Genomic DNA, 27,761 nt, shown 5'->3' with positions numbered 1-27,761 from the left:
CTGCGTGAGTTCATAAGAAAGCTTTCTTGTCTTATTTTTCCCACTTTGGCCTTCCTGTGCTCGCAGTCGCATCTCTTGGATTCTGAGCTTCACCTCAGCACAGCACAAACCACAGAAGGCACTGCTCACAAGGTGTGCTGCAAACCCCTGAGCTCCCGATTAAATCCCTTTGTGAGCAACAAGGGGAAACTCAGCTGCTCACATCAGTGTTCCAATTAGCAAACAGCTACATGCAGCACATTAGGTACAAAAAGGGTTCTTCTGTCCTGAAAATGCGCTTCTGCTAAGTGCCACAACAACTGAATTCCTCCAAAGTTTCATTATTTTAAAGAACAACTCACTATTAATCTCCTGCACAGAGCTGATCCTCTATAGGCTGCAGAATACTCTTTGAGCCCATTGAGTTCTGTGCAGTGCTATTCCGGTATCATCACTTCCACATTTTATACATATATATTAAAAAAAGCTAAGCTTTTATTTTATGAGAGTCATTTAAAATATGTAAATGTCAAAAGGATTACCTTAGAAAAATCTCTCAGAGAATTAAAAACATTAACAGATTCCCACAGGAAAAATTCCAGCAGAATTCAGCAACTCTCCTGTTCCCACTCCTGTCACTTGTATTTCTATCACACATGGAAGCAAAAACAAATTGCTATTAAAATATCATCCAAACCCTCTCCCCCCCCTACAAACTCCACAGTTCTGCTTGAGATACCAACAGCTCCAGCAAAACATGGAAAAGGTGCTCTGCTCTTCAGGCTCGCTCACAGTAGAACTCCACTGTCAGAGCACTTTTTCAGGCACAGGTGAAATAAATCTCTAAGCACGTCTGGCAAACTGACTGGGGACTGAAACCAGCAGGTGTGCAGGCGCAATTACTACTGCGAAAATTCAGCACATCCAGGTGTGCTCACCACTAGCTACAAGAAACAGAACAGGGATTTCTTAATTCCTAGTCTGCCAGATGCCACCCTGCCACAGGAAAACCCAGCACAGCACGAGTTAAGAAAGATGGGAATGAATCGATCCTCCTCGTCCTTCCACGGCTCCTTTTTCATTCACACAAAGCCTCTTCTCAGCCTGCGCTGCTGCACAAACCTGCCCTCACCGTTCGGTGCCACTGCTGCCACTCGGGGCACGAGCTGAATGATCACAGCTCACCTCAGCAGCAGCGAGTGCTTGTATTTTACTGACAGCATTGGTGCACAAACGCTGTTAGGTGCGTTGTGGCAATTTTTAAGCCCAGTTCTTCATTCTGCATACACCAGTGACAATGACAGATTACAGTGAAACAGCAAAGTCAGCTGTTAATATAAATAAAGAGAAAACACGAGGCAATCTTATGGAGAAATCTGTTTGCACCTGGGTGAAAAAGAACGGCACAAGGAAAAGCCTTTCTGCATTCAGCATCAAGTCAGCACGTATAAAACGCTTAGGGAAGAATGAAGGGGGACTGAGATTCAAAGCCCAAATTAAAAGCCAGGCAGCCTGATTTTGGCATTCTCACTCCAGAGCCCTGAAAAACACAGTCTGTGTTGTGTGCAGCCACAGAAACGTGCACTGCTGAAAGCAGATCCAGAAGGAAAGCCTGCACAGCAACTGCCTGCACGGCTGGGAGCTGTGGGAGCGCTGCACAGTGCTGAGCACACTCAGAACTCACCCACCAACCAACACCACTGCGTTACTCTTTCAGTTTAAAGCTCCAATTACAGTCTTTGGTGCTAAATGCAGATACGAACCTGGACTGTACTCTTAGGATTTCTTTAACACTGCTTTTAAGAATATGCATTTCAAATTTAAATTAGAAATCAGTAGAAATCTTTGAATCGAGAAACTGATTTCAAGCAGAACGTCGATGTCTGATGTAGCCAGCAAAACGTGTAAATAAAGCAGTCAATGTTTAGATGTAAGGATAACCAATGCATTCTATTCAAACTAGTTATTTTCCATATTACCAATGATAACCAAAGTACAAATTAGGCACAGTGAGGTATGTTTGTATTTTATATTTGCCCTTGAAACTTACCCTACACCCCCCCCCCCCCCCAAAAAAAAAAACAAAAAAACAAAAAAACCACAGCAATCACAGGACAGGACGGGAAGCACTCAGCAGTGTGCACTGAGGGCGCAGAATCCAGGCAGATTTCCACACGGAAAGCTTCTGCTCAATAAACTTGCTAGAGACACCTCAGTGTCAAAGAGAACGCACAGGTTCGCACCGCCGGGCCGTGCAGCCCCGTGTCACTGACAGCAGCTCCCCCAGCTCACACTTACACAACCAGTGGTGGAAGTTTCCACATTTTAATTGTAACAGCCAGCCGCCGGATCAGCAGCAAACAAAACTGCAGATCAGCAGCTGGCGGGACGCCAAGCAATGCGATGGGAGCAGGAGGAAAAGCCCCACAAGCGCCTGCAACAACAGCACATCGCAATGGGCTTCAGCCAGCGTCAGCACCTCGCAGAACAGCCGTGTCCCACAGCAGGAAGACAGGACAGCACAGTACGTTATGATTTTAAGTAACGAAGTTTGCATGAAGAGTGCATTGCCTTCAGGAACGCCGAGCCCTGCAGCCCTGCCTTGAGGCTCACCTTCAAATTCTTCTATCTGCAATTTTTAAAGTCACTGTGTAATTATTATTTCCCATACGAAAACAGAGTCAGCATGGGAACAAAAGGAAGAAGGACAGTAATTATCTGCAAGACATCGAGTTAGCATATGGATCTCATTGCCACTTACACACTTTGGTCACTGAAACAAAAAGCTATTAATCAATATGTAAAGGCCATAAATTAACATAAACATTAATCATTCTAATACTCCCACTGTGTCAGACTGATAATTTTTTTCAGCCTTTCATTTTGACACATTTGCCTTCAGCCATCGGCTGCCTGGCCTCTTCCAGCACCGTTACACCTTTGGGGCACTGCATGTCTCACCGAAGGCAGCATTTTGAAGGCAGCCAAATATCACAGTTACATGCACGCTAAAGATATGGAGACTGAAATCAGAAGACCCCTCTCTCATGATATCAGCACACTGGCTTTCAGTAAGGACAGCCTGAAACGCAGTGTGGAAATACAGCTGAGGTGCACCAAGTTCTGCTGTTTCATCAACAGCTTCACGTTCAGATGAGGAAAGACGCCCTACGATGTACTCTGGGAACCACTACCTGCTCGGTACATGAGGTGATGTAGGCACAGAACACAGCAGTTGTTCTCGGTGACACACCCTCCATAAAGGGAACACCAAAAAAAATATTGAAAAAGAAAATGACAAGGCCAGATCTCCTGGAAAATCCAGAGAATGGGAAAATAATACAGAATGTCAGTGCAAAGACTTCACCCAGCCGCCTCACTGCGACACAGCGGGATGGACTGCAGGCGTCCGACTGCTGCAGCACAGCCAGGAGCAGAGCAGCCCCAGCCCTGCAGCCAGCAGCACTGCTGCACGGTGCGCCTGCTGCTCACAGCTCACAGCGCCCTCGGGTAGCGGGGCTTCATTAACCCTGCGGACGTCTGAGCAGACATTTCCTGCAATAATCTTCTTTGGTAACAAACTGTTAAAAGAATTGACAGAGAAAAAATGTATCAAGTTGTTACAGCAACTGAAGTTATTTGAGCCGGAACTGTGTCTGCAATTAAGGATTCTGTAACTCTGCCCAATTAAAGCATTGCTTTATTTGAAAACTAATTAATTCTAAACACATATTTTTCCCATGACAAACTTTTATGATTATTTAATTTATTCTGTTATAATTGCCCTAATTAATCTACTCTTGTAAGATATGATGCTGTTATTCTGGCACCTGACCAACGAAGACAAAAAATTGATTGCAGTTCCGTGGTGCAAGAGCAGAAGCTGTCACGGCAGTTTCAACACCGCTTTTATTTATTTGTCTGTTCTATTACTTTTCTTTTCCTCCCACAGGGCACAGGAAACACAATACACAGCGGATGACATTTTGTCTTCTACGCTTTTTTCTTCAGTGTGAAATATAACTGAAGAGTGCAGAGTTAAGTAAAATACGCGTAAAATGATCTGCTGTCATAAAAACAGCCTATAGGAAATTAATGTGCACCTCTGAAAGGCATCAGTCGCGTCTCTCCGATCGATTCCTGGGGCGCAGGACCAAGTCTGGAGCTGCCGGAAATCGACACAGCAACGTGCTCTGAACGTGGCTTCACAGCCCTGGAGGAAGGATGGGGCCAAAACTCATTGTCACACGTATCTTCAAATCACGTTGATTGTAATATTTCAGGCAGTTTTATGAGAGCCACATTTCAATCTTACACCAGGTTACCGTATGTGCAGCTACAACTCTTCTTACTCTACAAGCAGCCTAACTGTGTTAAAACAGAAACCTATACAGCTATTTAGCAGTGTGTTCTATTTTCCTTTGGCCACTTGAAATAAAAATTACTGCCACTTACAGATCGAAGTCCTGAAGTTCCTTTGGACATGAATGCCCCATAGAGAACACGAACGCACCCAGCTGTGAGTGGGAGGAGGTTGCAAGCACAAAGACAAAAAAGGGGAGCATTACCTACGCTGTGTTCAAGTGTACATCAAAGATTATAAAGAACTGTTATGCTATGAAATACTGCCCAAAATTCATTAATAATTTGTCTATTAGGATTGCAATAAAGTGCAAACAAATTTCATTCAGAGAAGTCAAATTGCTGTTGGAGAGTAAATTAATCTAAGAAGTCTAATGAGAACCACCGTAATATCAGTGCAAACAGGACTGACATGTACAAGGCAAATATTACCTGAATATAGAATAAAAAGGTTTATTGTAACAGTTTAACCTAAGCTTGCACTTGAGATACAAACCTGCAGCTGTTCTTTCATGCCAGTTTCACCAAGTAAGGCTACATCCACTTTGAAAGAGCACGGAGGATGCTTTCATTAAATATGCTCTCGTGTCCAAAGCTCTGAGCCTGATCACATACTAAACAGTTGTGTTAATGATATTAATCTATTAATTTTAATTAAAATTAATGAAAAGCGGGTGCCAAGCTGAACAGCAGCTGAATAGTGACCATGCTCGGCTCTCAGCTCCCAGCACTGTTTCCTGTGTCTGTGACGTTCTGACCAACTAGCTGACCTGCCTTAAGGAATACTGCTAATTAACATCTAGCAAACGGACAGACATAAAACCAGAGTTCCGTGGTTCACACACGTGACCTCAAACTTCACTCCTGTCACCTGCAATAAACTTCCTGGCCAAAAATGGAGTGAAATGCAGAGCTGCGTCGCCGCTCTCATGGGAGCTCAGAACAACTCTGCTGCACCTGAACTTGAACTCCCAGCCTCCGACTGTGCCATCAGCCCAGCACACGGCGCTGCCATGCAGGAGCTGCAGTGTCTTTCACCAGATCATCACACTATGTCATCTTCTGACCAAATTCATTAGGAAAACTTTCACCCGTCCTATTACCTCCAGCCAGAAATCTGGATCGAAGCATAACCAATTTTAGAGCACAATAAAACTGTTATTAAATATTTAAACACGAATTGAAAGGCCGCTTCTGTTAAAAAGTAAATAAATAATGAAAGCTACTTTCTTCTGATGCTATTAAATGCAATCGTATTTATCTCGTGCTTCTCTGAAAAAACAGGGCTTAGGGAGGGCTGCTGGGCTGCTGAGCCCTCGCCTTCAGTAAGCCGCATGAGCCCCACTCTTGTGGCAACAGATTAACCCTGGATGTCTCTGCCAGCCCATCCACATGGCACAGCCATGCCGTACCCACCTCCCCAGCTGTGCTGGATGGCCACTGCCTCCGAAAGGAGAGAAATATTTTAAGGAAATGTTACGTCAGTGAGGAATTACTTGGTAAACCCAATTACCGTTTTCTTCTCCCTAAAATGCCCGTGATCCTGCCTCCTAAAAAGGTAAGGAACTGTCATCTTTTGGAAGATGCATTTTCTGCCCAGAAGCAAATGTGAGATCTGCATGAAACACACATGGGGGATTGCTGCGTATCTTCCCTGGTCTCCTTCTCATCTGGATAACAAGGGTAGCATGAGATGAAAACAAAGAAATCATGACATTACAAACAGTGAGGAACGGAGGGTAGGCGAGCCCACGAGCAGCGGTAACAAACAACGGGACAGCCATCAGATTGATTTCATTTATTCTGCAGGACCATAATCAGATTCTCCATCTGTAACTCAAACTTTAAAAGTATGATAATTTACGGAAAGGAGATTAATCTAGCTATTTTGAGTCAAAGACGTATTTCATAGCTTCATCCCAAATCCTGTACGTTGTGAGGATCCCTTTCCCCTTTGAAGACTCAGTGAATGATTGAAGCCTCTACTTTCTGAGAAACAGATAACACAAGACTAGTAATCTGACTCTAAGCCATTGGATAAAGGCAGTTTGTTTCCTCTTAGCCCATCTGTCAACACCTCTTCAGTAATTAGTCCTAATTATTACAAAGGGCTAGCCTCCCATTCGCATTATTAAATCAGAAATAGTATCATAGCCAGGTATCTTTCAACGCTTACCAGGCTGGCGACCTTCGATTCCATTGAATCTTCTATCAGTATCCGCCTTTGGAAGAGCCTCGCCAGTAATTTTAGCAGCGGCTTCAAAGATGCAAATCCCACAGTGGAATTCCAGGGATGCATTCATGTACACACCCACCGTGTGACAGGAGAGCAAGCAACACAATTGACCTTCGCATTGTTCTCTAAACTCCAGTGACATAAAGCACACATCTCTGCTTCATACAATGCCTGCGTGCTTAGAAGCGCCTTTGAACTAAAGGCCGGAGGAAAAATAGTGAAATTGTGCCTGTAGAGGCGAGGGTCAAACCTTTGTTAAGAGAACAATACTTTGAAATCTTTTTTTTCACATCGAGATATATTTGCAAACAGTAAATAGTGACTAAAAATACGCACAAACATATTTAGGTGTGAAGACTTAAAAGGCTGCGTTTATTTTTGCCCTGCAGCCGAAGTGCTGCCCTGGAAAACACGGCGATGACATCAGAATGCTCACCGGATGGAGGCTCGCTTCGCTCGGGCTTTGCTCAGACAGCTCAGCTCCTTGTCTGTGCTAACATGCACTGAACTGAAAGGTGAAAAGAAGATACTCCTAAGAATTGGGCCTCTGTTTCGTTCGACTCAAAACCAAACGTTTCCCAGCAGCAGCTCTGAGAGCCCCACCGAGGGTTTCTTGATGCTGGGTTTCTCATCAGTGCCACTCTGGGTTTCCTCAGACGCAGTGAAGCAACCTTGAACGCCACAGCGCATGGAAGGGCCTCTGCCCAAAGCCTGCATCCAGGGCAGCAACATAGGCATGGGGAGTTCTCCATTTGACAAGAACACCCACATCCTCTAATTAAAACAGCACAGTTTTGTTTCCAAAAATACAACCCAGACATTCTTAAAAACTTGTGTTTGCTATACAGAGGTGTTTTAGTGCTGCTTCCCCCCCCTCACAGGTGCCCTCCGAATGCTACGAAATGTCTGAGTCCACAGAAACTTGATGTAAGTAACAGAACTGCTGCATGCTGCACAAAAAGCAGCACCCCACGTACAGGCAGGGTTTGCCTGGGCCTCAGGAGCTGGGCAGGCACCACGTGTGTGTGGATGCCCCGGCCCACAGGAAGGCGCATGGCACGGGCATCAAGCCCCAAGCCCTGGGCCTGCCTGTGGGTGTGCACAGCCTGCAGTCCCTCTTCTGTCTCACCCTTCCACCTGGCCAACTTCAAATGAGCACAAAGCCATCTCGGGCAGTACTGCAGCATGAGGAAACTGCTCCTAACCAGAAACTGCTTCCTGCAGAGCTACCACCTGCACCTTCAGGGCACCGCGCAGCACCTGGCTCTTCACTTCAGGGATAGCCAACACTCACTGCCAAGAGAAGAACCACAAACACACACACAACATTTGCTTCGCGATCTGTACATTTTCCAAATAAACGTCACGTCAGTAACACATGTAGTAGCAGGCAGGCATTTGACTATCAATGGATCAGACTCTGAAACATTAAAATACTTCCAGTATCAACAATGCAGTATTAACATGCTTGCTACCAATTATTTCTTGACTATCCTCACAAGAATTCAGCACATTAACAACCAGACCTTTTCAAAGGAAAGCACTGCATGCTTCTAACTCCCCTACATAACTGTCTGTCTGTCAGGGAAGAAAATAAAGATCCCACCTGCTCTGTATCAACCCGCAGAGCTTTGGTCCATTTCTGCAGTGATAAGCCCTACAGCCTCCACTGCCTCGTGGGACCAGGACCCCTCTAACATACACTATTAGCTCTTTCTCTTCATTCCCAGCTACATGCATTTAAGTGGCATAATTTACAGTTAGATCATTCCCTCTTTTAACATTACTTTGCGCTATGTGTAAAATCTGGAGTAGCAGTGATTGTATGAGATGAAAATTGAGAGAAAAAGCAAACGAATATTAATGGAAGTGAAGCATTACAGGTCAAAAGAGGCAAACATTATAAAATCATACATGCACAATGTAATCTTAGAATCCCAGCACAAGGAACAAAAAAAAAAATACACCATTTGCTCCAAAAGTAACACCTCCTATTCACTGCCATTGGAACTGCATCTAAGAGCACAATAACTGGATGGAGAAAATGCTCAGCTACAACACACAGTCACCACCCCCAGCTGTGCACTTTCACCACAACAAACAAGAGCTGCGTGCTGCGCTCCAAACAACCTGCATGGCTGTGTGGAGCATGGCTTTTCTTTCACATCACTGTCACCACCCTCACTGAGCTCACAGACACTGCTGGGTCTCCATCACCAATCAGCAAGCATCAATGAATGCCAGTGGGTGCCATTTTTTCTGCACAGAGGAGCTCAATGACACACCTGTGCCCCACAGACTCCCATGTCAGATGCCATTCTGTCAGCGTTCCTCTGACACATGGAGGAGATGGTGCTGCAACCTCCCCAGGGCTGGGCACAGCATCACTGCACCACAACCACTGCTCCAGCTTCCTTTCCACCATCACATCCAAAATCTGCTGTGACACATCAGCCACATCTTCCCATGGTCACCTGGAAACACCTTCGTCTTATAGGCCATGAGATGGATGGACCCCACGGTCCTTCTGTAGTAGCTCTGCACAAGCACGGAGGGCAGGGTGAGCCCACATGCTCCCTGTGAAGCCCTTGAATGAGGAAATGAGAACTGGATTTCATGAAACTGCTATCAAACCACCTCTGCAAAGTAGAACGTTTAATTTCAGATAGGATGCTCCAGAAAATGTTGTAACTGCAGATATACTTCTGCAGTTTCCTCAGTGGTAAAACAGTTCCCACCAAGGTCCAAAATACATCAGTAATTTTGCACAAGAGCAGCACCATGAAAGCAACACAGATTTTAAGAAGACTTCATGCAGTGAAGATGTGCACGCACACCTGTGAGCAGCAGCCAAGGAATACTAACCCAGCAGCTGTCTTTATCTCTCTCGAACACAAAAGTCTTCATCATAATGTGCTTTCTATAAAAGCAGGTATAATTCAGCCTGCAAGGTAATTTCTCTTTTCAAATCTGCAAGTCCCAGTTTCAGGGAAGAAGACTGCCAAAGCATATTATACCTACTATAGCAATAAATTCTTCACAGATGAGGTTTTATACATAAATTACCTTCATTTACAGTCTCAGAACGCTCTTCTACATTTTATGAGATAACATGAATTATGAGCACCCGTGTATTTCTTGTAGGTATAATGTGAGACAGACTTCTCATATACTCGTAAGACGACGTGACTGAGTTGTACTCTGTCCCCCCAGCCCTCACTGAACAAAGTGGTGACACAGCAGGCACTTGCCAAAGAGAAGCACCCAGCCTGCTATAAAGATATCTATGTATGAATTAAGTCTAATCAGGTTTAAACATGAATCACATGGTTAAATAAAAGCAGTAAAAATACCTGAAAGGCTTTTTTTCCAAATCTCATAAACGTGGATTCCTTAAACTGCTATTTCTTAGTTTAGTAATTGGTACATTTACGGTTTGGCAAAGTAACTCATTTTAAGCAAACTGTATGTTTTAAGTGCACAATTTATATTTAATTGAAACTAGCACTGTAATCTGTACAAAATCTGGCTGGATTTCACTGGCTGAGCTTTAGGTATTTTGCTGGTTCTGCTGGATTTTTAAAACCCTAGAGATGTGGGAATGGAATGAGTCTGTTTGCTATTATTAGTATTCTATAGTAAGTACTGTGACCCACAGGAACCTACATCCCAGCCATTCTCCACACGTCCACCCAGGACTGGGTGCTTTGCCCTTCGCACACACTTGCCTCAGGAGCTCTAATTTCAGGCAATCACAACGAACGTGAACCGGCAAGCAGTACCAGGACCCAGTGCTGCACACCGCTCTGCCCTCATCATCTGAGCGAGCCTCAGAGTTACAAAGGTTCACAGAGCAGCTCCAGGGTCAGTCATTTTTCTACAAGTCTTGGTCCACTGCGGTAAACAGCAGCGCTGCCAGCAATGCACCAAAACGCGCCAATGCCGGCTGCTGAGCCGAGCAGCAACCGCACCAACGGCACGGGACGGCCTGTGTGCCGCCACGACAGGGGGAAGGATCGGGCATGAAGGCTCATCAACAAGATCAGGCAAAAGAGAAAACACTGAATCATATTGAAGTCATCACCAGAAGGTCAGGCTGCCGTGGAACACGCAGTCAGGCCTGCGAAGCCTTCAGGCTCAGTCTTGCACCAGGCTGCACGCGGCAGCACCGCCCCCAGCAGCGCCGCCCCGGAGGCGCGGTGACTCAGACGCACTCCTGCCTGCCCTCGCATGGACGACAAACAGCGTCACCCCGCTGCCCACACCGCGCTCCCTGTGACTCCCAGCTACCAAACGCACGGCCCTGTGCCTGCTTTGTGCTGCCTGCAGTGACGGAAGGAGTGGGCCCAGGGGCTCAGCCCTTGCTGCTGCCATTCCCCCCCAGCCAAAGGTGACATCAAAGGAGGCCCTGGGGACGCGTTCATTTCCCACCCCGAGGTGCTCCTCGGTCAGGAATGATGTAGCACAAAGACAGCACAAGCATGACAGAGAACTCTAGCTGTGAACAGCACGTGTTGTCACTAGATAACGATAACAGATTTAACAGGCACAAGCACACAGGCACTCATTTCAGAGATTCTCCCTTTTTACTTTTAAATTAAGGATATTATTAAACGTCCAATTACATCATCAGCCATACACAACCTTTACAGCATAAAATTGCTATAATTAAATGCTAACTGTTGATTATAATAATTCAGCAAAGGAGCAATAAAATAAACAAGTACTTTTAAAAAGTTATTTCCAAAGAGGACTCAGACAGTGCAAGAGGGGGAAACATCAGACCCTCGGGCATCGCAGTGGGGCCGTGAGATGCAAGGTTCCTCAGGGCCAGGCACTGCGTCCTTCACATCTACCTTTGGCTGTCGCTGCTGCAGCTCTGCAGTGCAGCTGGTGGACAGTTGTGGCAAATGAGTGAATTCCTGACCTCGCTGTTCAGAACCCCGGTGTCACCTTCAAACTGGTCACTGGGAAAAGCAGCAGCCTGTACAGAGACCAAGCACAGCAAAGACCCGGAGCAGTCAGGCAGCTCGGTGCACCTCACACTACGTTCACACAGGTCACTCCTACGGAAGTTGGAATGGATAACAATGAAAAATTATTTACATTTGGCATTACAATAAGATTATTTTTTTGTAAAAAAACAGGATGCAGGCCATTTTTTACAAAACTCTTCTTGGTTTTTTTTTTTCTTCCAGGCGGATCTTCAGCCAAGCAAGAACTGGGCTGGAAGCGCGCAGCTCAAACCAAACGCCCTGTCAGCTAAGCATGGCTGATCATGCCTTGCTACATTACATGGCTTTCCTTTACTGAGAACAAAACAGAGTTTGTCAAAAACCACATTTCTAAGCAGGAGTAATGACCGTGTCCAATCCCATAGCTCCATTATTTAAAAAAAACACCATAAAAACCACAACAAACCAGATTAAAAAAAGCAACAAATGAAGGCCTTCTATCAGTGCAACTGGCTGTGAGCGGGTGGGAAGAATAACGCATACAGCAATGGAAAGTGGACTATAAAAAGCTCGCCTTACATAAACATGGGAGGAAGTAACCAACACCCTCAATTGTTGAAGTGAAAGGAGGAGGACCTGAATACACCATTAAAAAAAAAAAAAGTAAACATGAAAATATTGCATGTTTCACATTTTCCCAATTCATCTCGAATTGGAGAGTCTTGTTCAATTGAGCCTAACTGCTCCCTGCCGCATCTCCCTGCACCACGGCACTGCGCACTGCCTCAACAGGAGGACAGTCGGAGCCCTGTGCACCTGGGGCAAGGGATCAGTGTGCAAAGGAAGGGCCACGGTGCTGTGCTGCAGAAAAGGTGAGTGCTTCTACAGCAAACCATGCCTCCATGCATCCAATGCCTCCCCACCAGCATCCCCAGCTGCTCCCCTCCAGACGCAGCACTCTCCCAGCCAGGAGCCAGCATGGCAGCTCCTCCTATGCCAGAGACACCAGCACGTGGTACTCTGATATGCAGCAGGCACGAAGTCTCTAAGAGAGATCCAAAGAGAGTTTCCACAATGTTGTCTCCCATTTTTCCATTAAGGTCATTTTCTCTAGCAGGGAACATACACTGGCTCGTGGCATTTAGCAAAGTCATCACCTTCCAGCTCCAGAGCTTGAACTTATCAGCAACTACTGAGAGCAATGGACTCAGGTCAGAATGCAGATATGTAGGACACAGGATCTACTAATCCTTACAAACCACTCCTTCCCCAGGAATTCTCTGTATAAAAGAGCACCAAACTGACATCAAAGGAGGCAGAAGATTTCTAACAAACTCATCAAGGTTAAAAATCTTCACTCTCACCAGGACTTTCCTTCCTCAGATCCTCCCAGCACATCCACAGGCCCAGCTGCCCTGCAGACCTCCACCTCATCCCTGCCATCCCTTTCCATGCACAGAGCATCACACAAATCTGTACCAACTCCATAATGCAAATATCAAGAATGAATTCTTAGATGCTTACACAGCTCTCCTGCCTCCAGTCCTCAAGCAGTTACTTTTTTCTGCTCAGACACAAAACTTTAAGATAGAAACCGGCATTTTAAAGAGAGGGAAGCAGAAACCGCTCATCAAACGAGCAAGTTGAGCTATGCTTCTGGGTATGTATTACACTATCATTTTTGCATTACACCTACTCTACTAAATATACAGAACACTGAGCAAGTGATAGCTGTGTCAGCCACCAGCTAATCAAATGAAAAATTATTAGGCTTAGGAAAATAATAAAAGCAGAAGCCAGCTGTGCGTTTGCTGGATGAAAATCCCAGTGTCTCCATGTTAGCTCATGTGCATTTCAATTTCTGGGAAGAAAATAATGGGAGTTTCTCCACCCTTTCTCATGTGAGCCATAAAACAGATTTATTACCTAGGATATATTCTGTGTTTTCTCCTGAGGAAAAAAAGAAAGTGGTGGAACAAGTTCATTTTTTCCCTTCTACAATGAGGATTTTCTTTACAATGAACACAGAGCTAACTTTTGGTATCATGTGGCCCTCCCAGTTAATGCTCCAGTCACACTTTTTACCTTTCTAAATCTCAGAGAGCAGCGTTTTCATCTCAGTGGGGAACACACAGCTGCTCCAGCTGTCCGAGTGTGAAACGGCCGTCCTGCTATTCCTACCTGCTTTGTTTTAAAGCAGAATCCTTTCCTTCTCTAAATCAAAGAATTTAACGGCTACTAAAAAAATCACGGAGTAACTTAAAATGATAATTAAAAAAAAATGTAAAGGCAAAGCATCGCTCTGCATTTCTTTGCAAACAGTTCCTGCTCAGCTTTGCCCTTCAGCCAGCAGCCACCCAGCAGCTCTGGGAAACCTAAAGGGAGAGGTCAGGGTTGAGTATCACCTGGAAAGGTTTTCCTGTACAAATTACTTTTCTTTTTTTCTGTAACAGTCACAGTTTGACCTTTAAAAATAAATTACAAGGGAGAGAATTTGCAGACTGGAAGGATTTTACTCCCAGGACTCCTCATTTGCTTACAGCGCAACGCTCCGATCCTACGCCCCTCCGAAGAGCAGTGAGAATAAACCCGCCCTTAGCAAAGGCGGTGTTCTGCAGCCCCACTTCTGAGATGCAGAAGAGACAGACTGGTACCTGAACTCCTGAAACACAACACAGCCCAGAGCCTGCAGCCGAGTGCTCAACAACCTGCTGAGGATAAGAAGTGCCTCTGAAAACAACAGCCAGTAATACCTCCGTCCCTGAGGAGATCTGCGTCATATCTGCCACCTACCCAAGACCTACAAAGACCTGCACCCTTGATAACAGCATCTGCTCTTTACGAGTTGCTTTTGACAGCACAGCAAACCTGACATCCCACAAAGCTCCAGTTCTCTCAAACAGCCCCTCACTGTGAGGACATGTCCAGCAAAACAGCGTTAGAAATGAAACAACATCAGAAAAGCTGAGCTGTGCCATCGTTAGCAGCACATCAACAAAACGTGCTGTAGAAAGTTGTGAAACATGTATGAGTGTGTATATATATATATAGTAATAATATATATACATACACACGTATTTTGCTTAGGAAAAGCAGAGTCCACTTCCTTTTAGCATAGAGCGGTGCCAGCACGAGGCTCCAAAGGAAGCTCTTCTGCTCAGGCAAAAAATACACAGACATTTTTGTAGATGTATTTCTTTCTCATGGCTCTGTGAGCACTTCTACTGCTCCACAGAGACCAGTATTTTAAGAAAGAAACAACAACAAACCCACAAAACAATAATTAAATAGGCGTTCAAGGTATTACTAATTGGAAACCCATCATTTGTACTATCAGGTATATTGCAGTGAGTCAAACTGTATTCACGTAAAGAAAACAAATCCATCCACACTGAATTTTTGGATCAAAGTGCTACTACTGCTATGAAACTTACTTTTTTTCTATGTAAAGACATCCTCACAACCACGCAATCCTGTGCCAAGGTTCAAACTCGTACAAAAGTCAAGTACCACATAATGTACTACAGCTTAGAAAAGGTGTGCAAAAAGTAAAAAGAATGTTTTTTAATCCTCTCTAGATTTGCCTTTACAACCCCAGGAATGTAACGCACACCTCTAACCCAACCTGCCCACAGCAGCACCATTTACTACAAAGCACACAGAGTCACAGCAGGTATTTTCCACCACAAAGGCAATGCTTCGTAGGTAAATACTGGAAAGCAAGAATTTTCAGCTCTGAATTCCCACACCTGCTAATTAGCAACAACTGACTGGTTTGCGGTTCTCACCACTACACTGAAAGGTTATTGCAGAGAAATAGTACTCGAGATAAACATGAAAGCATGCAAACGCAAAACACAACCCAGCAGATGTATGTGACAACAGACACCTCTTCAGAACGTCAGAGCGAGTCCTAAAGGTTTCACTGCAAAAAGACACTCGCTGTATTCTGAAACGACCAGCAGGTTCCGGAAAGGCGCGGTGCATGCAGACCACAGATCTGCTCTGCACTATGTTAAATTCTAATGCTTGAAACTGCAGCTGTGAAGCAAAACCAGGCTGTTTGAAATGAGAAGCTGGCAGCTATCCCAGCGTGTGCAGAAACGTCACTTCCATCTGCAAAACCATCATAATCGACTGATAACGGCACATCTGAAGGAACCAGCTTAGATTACCTGACCACAGGATGTTGTTACAGTGACGAGCCTGCCTGCAGACCAATTAAAACCTTAACAGAAATCATTAAAAACAGGTTAAAATACTTCAAAAAGTCAGTATTTTATTTAAAATGTACCGATATGGACAACAAGAAGTACATGTGCCCCCAGCCCTACGGCTCACACACGGGCACACACCTCGTCCTGCCCAGGCAGGCAGCCGACGGGCTGCAAGGAAACCGCAAGTCTCCAACAAACGGCTGCAAAGGAGCACTAGGACACCCCGACTCCGATCCCTCACAGCCTTTATTTCTTCCCAGAGCGCTACCAAACAGCACGCCCTTCTCTTTTACCTTATTTATTTCAAAAGTTGTTGGATCTGGGCACGAGCTGACTTTCTACCGGAAAGCGGCACGTGAAGGAGCCGCACAGAACACGTTCGTCACTTCCACGGCCGCCACTCCCGAGCCGTGCCGCCGCCAGGGGGCGCAGTGCGGCCATTCGGGGGCCCGGCTGCAGCGCAGCGCGCGGAGCTCCGCGCCCTCAGCTGTTCGCAGCGCTCCGTGCCGGCACGCGCCGACGCCGGCTGCGGCGCAGCGTTACCTCAGCGGGATTCCGCGGGGCTGCGCTCTGCACGGGCGGGAGATCCGGCCCCGAAAGGCGGGGTTCGGCTCCGTGCCCCACCTGCGTCCGCGCGGGTTTTACTTGAGCTCGTTCGTTACCGCTCCCTTTTAAACGCCTTAAAAAGACGCACTTCTGGCGGCTACGAAAGCACCGGCCCAGGGGCCGCTCCGCCGCCTCAGCGAGACAGAGCCGCGCCCTTCCGCGCAGGACGGGCGGGCGCTGAGCGAGGACGGCCGCCGTTCCACGCCGCCCCGCAGCCGCTCCGCCGTCGTCACGGCGACGCCCCGCGCAGGCGCACTCCGCCTCCCCCGAGCCGACGCTTCCCGCCCGCCCCGCCGTCTCCGCGCCCCGCCGCCGTCCCTCACCGAGCGTCGCTCCGCCTCGGGGTGGGGGGGTGGGAAGCGAAACGCCGCCGATCCAGCGCTCCCCCGCCGTACCTGGGGCCTCTCCTGGGAACGGGCACGCGCGGAGCGCCGCGCGGCGGCAGGCCGGACCCACGTGATGCCCGCGGGCCGCTCTTAACACCCGCCGGGGGATGGCGGTGCGGTGCGCATGCGCCGAGCGGAGCGCGATGGAGGACCGCGGAGCAGCTGGGCGCCGCCGGTCGCGGTTGGGCCGCGCGCAGAGCGCGCTCGGTTTGCTCGGGAGGTGTTGGTTAGAATGGGGTGCGGATCTGCGCCCCCAGCCATCCTGAGCGTGCAGCACCCCTTCAGCACACAGATAACGAGGTGTGGGCAAGAATTCAGGAAGGTCAGAATGCAATTAATGGAACTGGAATTAATGCCAGCTGAAATGTGCCACAGTTGGATGCAGCTTGCCGCTGAAAGTCCCATCACAGTGCAGGATTTTACACGCTGCTGCCCCTCTCAGAGCTCTCAGAAGCACAATCTCTGTTCCCAGCAGCAGCAGCATTGCACTCCCAGTACCACCAGTACCAACCACCAGTACTGCAGAGCCCACACCTGTGTGTCCTGCTGTGCTGCACAGCCACCCCTGCTTGCAGGTCCCCCTCCTTCCCGTCCTCCATTCCTCCAAGGGATCACCCACCCTCTTGCTGGGCAGGAGGAAGAAGCCAAATCTCTAGTTAAATAAAGCTTTCAACCTCCTGTCTTCAAAACAAACACTGCATTGTGGACACCAAGCTCCTTAGGTAAAGCCTAAGGTCTCAAATCCAAAAGATACACCGTGTCCCTTTAATAATTTCATAGTGGAAACCCTTTATTTGCCCATTCCTATGGTGTCATGGAGTTTTTCAATGATTCTGGTTTAGGTTTCGGGATTAGGTGAAACCAGAGTGCCTTAAACCTCTTTAGAGGTTTGGGATTAGGTGTGCAGCCGGCCTACTATAGCCTTTCTGTGCAAGTCTAAATTAAATGGCAAGAATATTTGTTGTGCACCGATTCACAGGTGTTTGGCAAAATACCAGAAAACATAAAGGAACCACTGGAAGAATCATGAAGGCAAAGCCACAGAAACATGAGTATTAGCTAAGAACTGCAGTATCACTTGCAACTGGGGGGTATTTCAGGCTGCTTCTAAGTGAATTTAAGGGTGGATATAATTTTTATGTGTGTCCCTCACGTGAATGTGAGTAAATTGAGGATCTGTCATGCAAATGGATCAAGGGTTTTTATTTGAGTATCACATTCTGGTGCTCGCTGCCTTTTTTATAGCAGATGTATATTAAAGTTCATCAAACAGCTGATAGCACTGAAGCTCTATTGTTTTATCGTACACATAAATTCTACTTCTCTGAGGCATGCATTGCCCTGACAGCGTATGTTAGGTCATGAGGAGAGAAGCACAACAGATTTATGTCTGTTATTAAAACTCCACCCTGTCTGGGTCAGAAGGCAGAGACATTTACCTCATTGATGACCATGGACTAATTGGAGGAGATAGTTTCGTTGTGTAGGCTGTCTACTGTGAAGCCTTTCAGCAGCTTTGCAGTAAATATCGCTCAGGATATTTCTCCATGCTCAGCCCCATACTAGCAAAGCCTGACTGACTGGCCATACCCCTAACATGCAGGCTGAGGTGAGCAGATTTCATCAAGCGGGATGGAGAGCAGCTCAGCACTACAGCGTCAGGATCTCTGCAGAATGCAGCAGCTGGCTTAATTGCATTCGTAAGGAAAAGCTGCATTTCAGATGCCTGGCTCTGTGATGCCCTGGTATCCAGAGGAGCAGGATAAACACTTAGAGTGAGGCAATGCACAGAGCCCAGTGGGTTGGCTCCTACAGCTGTCCAAAATTAGTTAATCCTTGAGCATAGCTACCTCCTCACATTACTAATTTATTTCACTTGTGATGTGCCTGCCAGCCCCCTCCAAAGATCTGTATTTTGAATGCATCTCTCCCCAAATAACTGGTTTTTAATTGCAACTTGCCTGTATTTAGAAAGTCAACTACATCTCAGAATTCCAGGGTTTCTCTGGTGTGCTTTTTTTTACATGCCAACAGTCAGTTCTCTTGAAGGCAGTGTTTCTGGATTCATGTGGCCAATCTTCTCATTAACAATGCACACAGCCAGACTGTATCTTCTCAAGGCTGCTTGCAAAATCAAAACAGAAATAGTTCATTTTCAAAAGAATATCTCTGCTCTAATCAAATGAACTGTAGGCTGAAGTAGGAGGGAGGCAAACTGGAAGGATTTAACAATCTTAGAATCTGTATAAAACATTATTTACAGCTTAAGATCTACATGAGGCTTGAGTTTTTAATAGAAGTTCTTCCCATTCTTAATGGTGCATGTAAGGGAGAACAAGAGAGAAATGTTACCAGTCAAGGACAAAACCATAAAAGAGCAAGCAGCAGGAGAATGACATGAAAGTATTAGGGATGAAGGGAGGCTGAGTGGGAGTTCGTCTTCATACATGATTGATCCATACTTAAAAAGAAAAAAGACACTATTCTCATCCTTAAATGAAATGGCAGCCAGGAATCTCATATTTCTCACACCCCTGAACCTCACATCCCCCGAACCTCTAGGCGGGAAACGGAGGAGCAAACTCCCCCCAACTCAAAGGGCAAGTCCAGCATCAACTCCTGGGACTGAACGTGTACAAGTCTAGTGTACAGAAGACGCACATCCCAGGGACCTGAGGGACCCGGCTGACATGGGTGCCAAACCACTCTGTCATATCTGAAAAGTCGTGGCTGTCACGCAAAGTCCCCGGGATCTGGAAAAAGGGAAACATCACTGCCATTTACGAGGACGGAGGAAGGAGGACATGGGGAACTACAGGCCGGTGAGCCCCACCTCTGTGCATGGGAAGATCATGGAACAGATCCTCCTGGAAGACATGTGAAGGCACACGAGGGAGAGCAATCACACACGGAACAGACCTGCCCTGGCTGCTGGCACCCAAAAGAGCAGACCAGTCAGGCCATAAAGGCTTCAGGACAGCAAATGACATCTCATCCTATGCAGGAAGCTCATTTCCTTACACAGCTAGTGAGGAAAAACAGACTCTTAACTACATGGGAACATCCCTTCCACCTTTGCTTCTGATTCCACCGTTTCCTAGTGTAGCACACCTGCACAGCAAGCTTTGAAATTCAGAGGTGCCACCCCACAGAAGCACTGCTGTGACCTGCCTGGGAGGACCTTGCACTGATGTGGGGGTCCCATGGCAGTGATAACGGAACCGGAACAAATGGGGAACAGTGTGACATTCACATTCTCATGTGAGTTTCAGGGGCCTTGTCTGTATCTCAGGGAAATTTCTGATCACCTTTTTGAGGGAAGGGAAAGGAAGGGAAGAACCACTGCGTTCCTCAGAGACATCACTGGAAACGATCTGAAGGCATCAGCTGTACAGCACCCCACCAGACCTACCCCTGCAGCAAACCCCCTCAGGCAGAGAGTCTGGATGAGAAAGAGAGATGTTCTGGATGCAAAATCCAGATCCTCTGAAACGAGGCAGAAAAGAGGCCACAGGCCAAGCCTACATCTTTGCAAAAGCTCATATTTTTGTTAAACCTGACCAAACCTTTGATCCAAACATCAATTTTGGGGGATTCCAAGCTAGGATGAAAGCACAACAGTTTCATCCTAGCTTGAAACATAGCCTCACATCTTTGATTTCTGAGGACAGATCAGTTTTCTTTGGGCTGGGGCACAGACAGTAACAGATATCTCACCTCTAGCTGAGAGCAAAAGGCTTAAGTGGATGGATGGACAGACGGATGGACAGACACCACCAGCAGCGTGTGGTGGGATTTCATGCAACAAAATCAAACTCTCTGCCTCACCTCCTGAGCTTATCCTTTAAAGACCAGTCCTGTGCTCACAGCTGGAGTTTATGTGAGTCCTGCCTTATTAATTAAGTGTAGCCAGTGCCTTTATCCCCTGAATTCCAACAGAAGCAATTAGAAAGCAGATACTTCACACATAGCAGCTGGTCTATTTAACACCCTCCCCAAGTTATTTGCTCCCCTCCCCCAGCCAGCCCTGCTCCTCCTTTTCCCTCCTTTCACCTAATGGAGAAGGAGGGTAAAGTCAAGGTGGCAAACACAGGGGCAGTAGATAACCATTTTCTTATTAAAAATTATCTAGTGTAACACTGAAAATAGAGGGGTGTTGCTGAGGGCACGTTTCTGGGCCAGGAACTGTAACATTCAGCTAGCAGATGGGAAAAAGCCTTGGCTGTCTATTGTGTCCTCCTTAAAAGGGGATCTGTATCAAAGTAGCAGCCTTTTTTCTTCACCACGGGCTGTGGATGTCATTAGCACAAGTCTTGTTTCTATTTAATGCCAGAGTTAAGAGTCACATAAAATAGGCACAGGTGAGGGCACCAGGCCCATTAAGTTGTGCAACGTGACTCTCTGGGAATGTTTTGAATGTCCGTGTATTCATGCTTAGGAAAGTCAGTCCCATAGTCTCTCCTCCCTATTTCCCAGTCTAAATACTGCCTCAGTGATGCCATTAGACCTGTAAAAAACCCACTCAGCATCTGATATTTTCCACCACTCTCAGGGAAGATCCAGTTACCAGAAGGGCAGTCCTGCCCCTCTGTGTTACATGCAACACTGGGAGATGCTGTGGCCAAAGAGCTAAAGCCATAACAAAGTCACAGTTACAAAGTGAAATTTGCCCTTAGCAGACAGTATTCCATGCATGTAGGTACTTCCAAGAACAACTCTTGATTTAAGGCAGAAAGGCAGAGCTTTTCTGAGGGAAGTTAAGAGTTCAGTGGCTGCACAGCACTTCTGAAGCAGGGAAGTAATGCCATGTATTTCACACACAGGGGCTCTCAAGAATCACATTTCCTAGCATGTCTGGAATTTTCTAAATGTGGATTTTATAGGCAAGATAGACATCTTGTCCCAAACAGCATTATCTAGTCATGACATTGATATGAATAACATGAATATCAAAAGAGTAGACAGCCAAATTACCCCAGTGCTGTGAGATTTTTCTGGTAGATGATTTCCCACTTATCAGGCATCATGAGGACGTTTTCAGTTAGAATGTGGGGAAGATTCAGCTCCAGTTATAAACTTCCTCTCTCTTTCCTCAAAGCTCATTGGAGATGCTCCTTTTGCTGCCAGCTCCCCGGATGTTTGCCATTTTTAAATGAAATTTTCAGGAATCTTGCACCACCAACGTACTCCACAGCAGCATGATGAAGCACCTAATACTTATGTTGCAGACAGGGAGAACAAGTCAGGAGGGATTAAGTGATCTGCCCAGCTTCCCACACGACAACACAGGTGTGGCTAGACATCAAAACTCCTCACTTTGCTGTTACACTAATCTGCTTTTAAGTTTTCCTGTTAAAAAAAATAATTATCATTTCAGTAACATGTTTGGTGGTAACCAGTGTGTGCACACTCCTAATCAAGCAGACCATGGTATTTTAGAAACTCAGAGCTGGTTCGTGAGCCGGACCCTTTTCTTCACCTGGGTCCTTCCAGTGGGAGAAAAATGAAAGAGAATGGCAGCCCTTTGTAACTGCAAAGGCTTCAGCTAATGAAAGCAGAAATGGTGTTTCTTGTTTTGGCAGTTAGTAGTAAACACTGCTATTAAAACTATAATAAGATCAGTTAATATTGTACAAAATATTAGTGATGTCTGAGCATAAAATAGTGCCCTCGTCTCGTTAGTTAAAATTACAAAATGATTAACAGCCCAATTAAAAACATTCTTGTTTTTGACATGATAAATTATACTTTATCTACCTAGCTATAGATGTAATTGATTATTTTATCCGTTTGCTGTTGGCTGTCATTAAAAAAGACAGATACCATTGATTTCTGGCCTCTCTCCCACTGAGAGAAAGAACAAATCCTGCTATTAACGACAGACAGCATCATTATGAAAAAATTCCATTTGCCACTAGGCAACATAGCTGGGTTCCAGCAATTATTGTATTAGTCAAGCCGTTGAGAAGTTCCATAAAATTGAGAGTTTTTAAGGAGCATTCAACATTATTTGGCAACTTTTGTGATGTAACAATTAAAACCATGCTCCAGGCCCCAAAATGTGCAACAGACTGCCAAAATCAGATAAAACCCTAGAGGGCCCCTGACTTGCAAAGAGAAAAAAAAAACCAAAATGTTTACTTTTAGGATCAGACATTCATCAACATTTGGCTTTTGTTTCAGCCAGTGTCAGATAATAACAGCAACAGGTTTTCAGTTGACTTCTAACAGAACTCCAACCAGTTTGATGTCAGGCCTCTGAGAGTTAGCTGGGGCTGACACCAGCCTCTCCTCAGGAGAGGGAAATCTTACAGAGAGCTGGTGCTACCAACCTTGCTTAGTAGATCAGACACGCAGGAGCACTTGGCATTCCCTTTCGGAGTGAATTACATCTGTTCACTAACAGCAAATATCAGGAAATGACTGGAGAGATGTTCAAGTTATTCTTTCCTTTCCTGTCGGAGGGCTGAGCTAGGCAACACCTCAAACTGTCCTGATTCCAGGGGATTAAGCTGAAGTCTCCTGTCCATATATCCCATTAACCTGGGAGAAAACAAAAACAAAAAAAAGAAAAACAAAATAAAAGCCTACACTTTAAAACTGCTAAGGGAAGTTGCTACCAAACCAAGTTATGGCCAAGTTTACCATCTACCTGTTTCGGTATCATGTGGTGTTAAGGAATAATGATTTTTGGTATCAGGCATCTGTAGCAGAAGGTGAAGCTGGGTACAAAACACAGACCTGATCTAGCCTAACACAGACTGTAAGAATCACTTCAAGAGCATATATATCTGTGAAGAAGTTAGAAGATACTGATCTCCCTTCTCAGAATAGTGAAGTACCCACTCAGGAGGTATCCACATATCAAAAGATTTTGATGGGAGAAGGGTAGCAAAGGGAGCTGAGATCTGAACATGGGACCTAGGATACTTTTTTTTGCTGCTAGAGGGCAGGTTTTAGCACTAGCATCCTGCCAGCCTCCACCTGGAACATGCCATACCAAGTAGGACAGATGAAAAGATACAATTGAGCCTGACGTAATATGGCCTTTCATCACACTTCTTCTTGGTGAACACTAGCAATTGTTAGGGCCTGCTATTTAATAAAAGAACAAACCTAGAGCCCTAAGCAATCAATGGCTTCTACCTGATTTAAGTGGGAACAGCAGCATACAGCATTGCAGGCCAATGGCCAGCCTTATGGGCTGTACGCCATTATGGGCAGCTCTCAAATCGTGTTGCACTGCCAGGGCAAGAGCTCAGACTTGGGAGAGAAAGCATGGGAAAGAAAAGCGCCAAGTCCCGCTAAGCTCAGGAATCGGTAGATGCTGTAAGATGCAGTCACATTTTCAAGCACTTTTAACTTCCAGCTGGTGGCTGGCAATTGCTAGGGTGGGATAAGACGTGTAGCTATACAAGTGTGAACCCCTCAGTAACTAACCAGCTGCTTTACAGGAAAAACTGGCCTTCCAGTAGCAGAGGTAAAGCATGTATTGTGATAGTATTCAGTTTTCTTGTCTAAAAGAGTATTTGAGCAGTCTTTAAAGTGAAGCATTTTATGCCAGCTCAAGAACATAGGTCAGTACCTGTGAAGTGTGAAAAAGAATAACTTTATTTCTTATTCTTGAATTATGTGAGTTAGTTGAGCCACATTTTCAAGATATTAGTTTAGTGCCAGATGAAGGCTTAGGAAGTTTTTTTTTAACGTATCGTTTTTATTGGCATTAAAACTTCCGTTACTGAAATAATTATGTTGCAAGGTAGATGTGGGAAATACATTTTAGAAAGTCATCTGAAAAAAAGCAAGGTTTCTAATATTTTTCTCCGTCACTTTGGCTTACAGTTCATCTGAGCCGCCATTCAGGAAAATGCAAACCCCAGCCCAGAGGGACAAAAAGGAGAGGGTGGAGCACATTGATAATACAGCATGTTGGGTATTACTGAGAACGACGCATGTGTTGGGAGAAATAAGTTGAAAATTTGGGCATTTTGGATCAAGGGCTGTGCAGAAGCTAAACTCCCTGATTAACTCCTCACAGACTACTCCTGCAGTTCCTCTACAGAGTGCTGGAACAAGTCTCTACAATTCAAGCAGGTTCTGTGCCAGCCTGTGCTGTTCAGGCTGTAGTTTGTAGGCGCTTGCATCTTCCCCAGTTGTGCCAGCTGGCTGGTGCTGCTGTTCAGAAGGATGCCAGATGGCTAACGCTTTAACCAGCCTGGTTTCCAAGTGACCCATTTTTATAAGCTGCCACTTTAATTAAAAGAAAACGTACAAGAAAAAGAAATCTATCACCTGCAACAGATACTGCTGGATGCCTCTCTGGCAGTGGGTGCACAGACTTCTCTTCCACATCACAAGTATCAAGAGGAAAAAAAAATCACCCCATCTGCTAAAGCTGTTAGGCCCTTTGAGCTGCAATGTACCAATTCCTGTTTACAGGACCCAGTGCCCCCTGCTGAAAAGAACAAAAAAGAGCATCAGTGCTTCCCAGGCCCTGCAGTTACTGTTAAGGTACAGCAGTGTTAGGCTCCAACGGCCGGCAGGCTGGCAGCCTCCCTCTCCCGTGCACACACACACACGCACCCACCGGCCCATCTGCCAACAGCGTTTCCAGGTTATTGCAAAACAACACATGGAAAGTATCGAGGAACTTGCAATGGCTACGGAGCCGTCATAAGAGTAACATTTCACTTTCTGGAGGGGGAAATGCATGTGGACATATGGTAGTCGTGAAAGGAGTTGGACGAGTAACCTTGGCAGGCTGAAGTCGAACAGAAACGTTGCTGCTTTGCCTTGATCTCCATTTACAATAAACGCCTCGGCTTCAGCTCGGCGTTTTATCTGCGAGCAGCCGCCGGCATTTCTGTGTCCGCGTTCCGTCTCATTGCTGCTCTGACATATTTACACGCAGGCCGCGGCCCGGGCAGCTGTGAGTAAGAGGCCGTATATCAAGAGAGGAAAAAGGGATGCAGAGATGAATTTTATGAAATATTTTCCGTTTTTCTTTGACTTGGTTGCGCGTTTTGCTATGGCCCATTGGGCACTCACTCAGCACTTGGACACTTTGCTCCATGAAGTCTCACCTGCATTTCTGGTTGTGTCTACGTGCCAAGCCTAGCACAGTACCTGAGACAGCCTACAGGGAAAAGGAGATTTACAAAAAGAATAAGGTGAGTAGGAGGGAAATTTCCTGCCCTTCAGCGGCGTGCGCTGCAGAAGAGAACCATATCTTGCAAGTCACCAAACAGTCTTGTCTGATTCCCACATGACACAGACTTTTGCAATTTACTTCTGACTGCCCAAACGATAGAAGTTATTTATACTAATTTGTGAAAAAAACCCAATGACATCAGTTTGCAATTTAGGAAGGTGATATCATCTCTAACTTCTTTGGGCAACAGAAAGAGTTAATGCCTTTTGTGGTGACTAATCCTCTCTTTTTTTCCCTGTGACTGACTATTATTTTAGGTGCGTTGAGTCTGCTTAAAAAGACAAGGCTTAGACATAATATTAATGATATTGTATGTGCAATAACATTAGAAAACAAACACAGATGCACCTGAGGAACCTCAAGGCATCTTCTGGCCTTTCTGGACAGACAGCACGGAGTGGCCTCCAACATTTTCACATGGAAAAACATTAACTTGCACAACACAGTTTACTTTGAGTGACCCTCTTGACTTTCAAACAATGAGAAGTCCAGACCATTGTAGAGCTGAAAACTTGTTTTGGAAGAAGAGGCCATTGTTCAACTAGTAGAAGATGGGAAAAACTAAAAGAGATCCAGAACAACAATTGGAAAGAAAAACTGGACATTTGAATGGAATATCCACTGGTGTCTTTTCTCTGGCATTGGCACCCTAACAAAGGATGTGAGAGATTTTTCCCCTTACTTTTTGCAGTGTGAAGATGGGAAGAGAGCACAATTTGTTTACTGGCCTTAAAGCCATACTAGCATTAAAATGTCACTGCATATACTTATGCAAGGCTCAGGACTGAGATGCAAGAACTACACACTCCCTTGATAGTCTACGTGAGATCCAAAACAGCATGTGAAAGTGCTTATTTCCCTCAGATGTCTGTTAAGGAGGTCTGGGAAACAGAAGCATAATTCCAATTATATCTCCTTGATACAGCCTGAAAGCTAGGTAGGCCCAGCCAGTCAGTGGCAGATTATATAGTCGTAGATGCATACAAAGTCTTGGTACAACAAGTCCCATTTCAAAGACTCGTTATGTTTGGGGTACATGTCCCATCCTAAGTGCCTTAGTGCAGGCAGAATACACTAGATGTCCTGCTGCTGCCAAATCACAGATTTTTCTTTACAACTGTGCATGCTTCAGTGGAGCTGAATCAAGTCATTTTCACCTTGGATAAAGGGCCAGGGGATCCCAGAGCCATTTAGGGAAGCACCCATCAGTACTGCTGAAGAACCTTCTCAAGAGGAACTTGGAATGCTTTTCTGTGAACAGTTTTGTTAGCTGAAGTTACAGTGAAATGGAGCAATGGGGGTTCTCTAGCAAATCCAGAGCTGAACAGGAGCCTGGCAGGATTTAAAACAGCACCAGTTTCAGTAGGTACTTGTACACCCTCTGCCATTAACACATGGTCACTACTTCAAGCTAAGATGTGGGGATTGTTTGGTGACTCACCCAAGATCACACAGATGGTGTTTGCATCAAGAATTTGACCCACCAAGCCATCTGACACCTCAGGATTGTTCACTGAGGATTAGATTGCGTTTAGGAGACCATTTTTATATATGAATGTAGGATTTGGAGCCATGAAGGAACGGTAAATTAAATAGTGAGGAATTTGTCACATCTCTGTTCAAAGCAGGCTAACATTTCATGTAAGTAATTACACACTTCAGACAGTTGCAATCATCTTCTGCACAAATAATTTAAGCTTACTTGGTCTGTTTTATTCTGATTTAAATTTTTATTGGAAATATAAATACCTATGTCGGTCACTGTATGGGAACTGCTGAGTCACGGCCTGAACCTCTGATTGATCACCT

The 27,761-nt window shown here is 45.6% G+C and overlaps 1 protein-coding gene and 1 long non-coding RNA gene across 7 annotated transcripts in view; both read right to left on the bottom strand.

Moving 5' to 3' along the window:
• Positions 1-16,788, bottom strand: part of GNB1L (G protein subunit beta 1 like) — a 34,789-nt gene extending 18,001 nt beyond the window's left edge. For 2 of the 5 annotated variants that reach the window (XM_042865365.1, XM_042865368.1), the window contains exon 1: positions 16,043-16,151. Coding sequence is in view for 1 of the 5 variants with exons in the window: in XM_042865364.1 (XP_042721298.1) it covers positions 4,435-4,464 (30 nt within the window). In the remaining 4 variants the exon portion in view is untranslated. Of the gene's footprint in view, positions 1-4,434; positions 4,483-16,042; positions 16,152-16,678; positions 16,693-16,750 lie in introns of those variants that run through there. The other 3 variants (XM_042865367.1, XM_042865366.1, XM_042865364.1) reach the window with 3 other exon arrangements.
• Positions 16,789-17,965: 1,177 nt separating this feature from the next.
• LOC122176993 overlaps positions 17,966-27,761 on the bottom strand; it is a 17,282-nt gene continuing 7,486 nt past the window's right edge. Inside the window, exons 6-8 of one of the 2 annotated variants that reach the window (XR_006177898.1) lie at positions 23,074-23,284; positions 21,716-21,957; positions 17,966-18,862 (exon numbers count right to left, since the gene is read on the bottom strand). This is a non-coding gene — a long non-coding RNA (uncharacterized LOC122176993). Of the gene's footprint in view, positions 18,863-20,815; positions 21,958-23,073; positions 23,285-27,761 lie in introns of those variants that run through there. The other variant, XR_006177897.1, reaches the window with a different exon arrangement.

This window comes from Lagopus leucura, unplaced genomic scaffold (genome assembly GCF_019238085.1).
Source record: "Lagopus leucura isolate 7727_CA_CO unplaced genomic scaffold, USGS_WTPT01 Super-Scaffold_806, whole genome shotgun sequence".
NCBI classification, from domain to species: domain Eukaryota; kingdom Metazoa; phylum Chordata; class Aves; order Galliformes; family Phasianidae; genus Lagopus; species Lagopus leucura.
The sequence above is the reverse complement of the archived record's forward strand: the minus strand, read 5'-3'. Positions and strand labels throughout refer to the sequence as shown.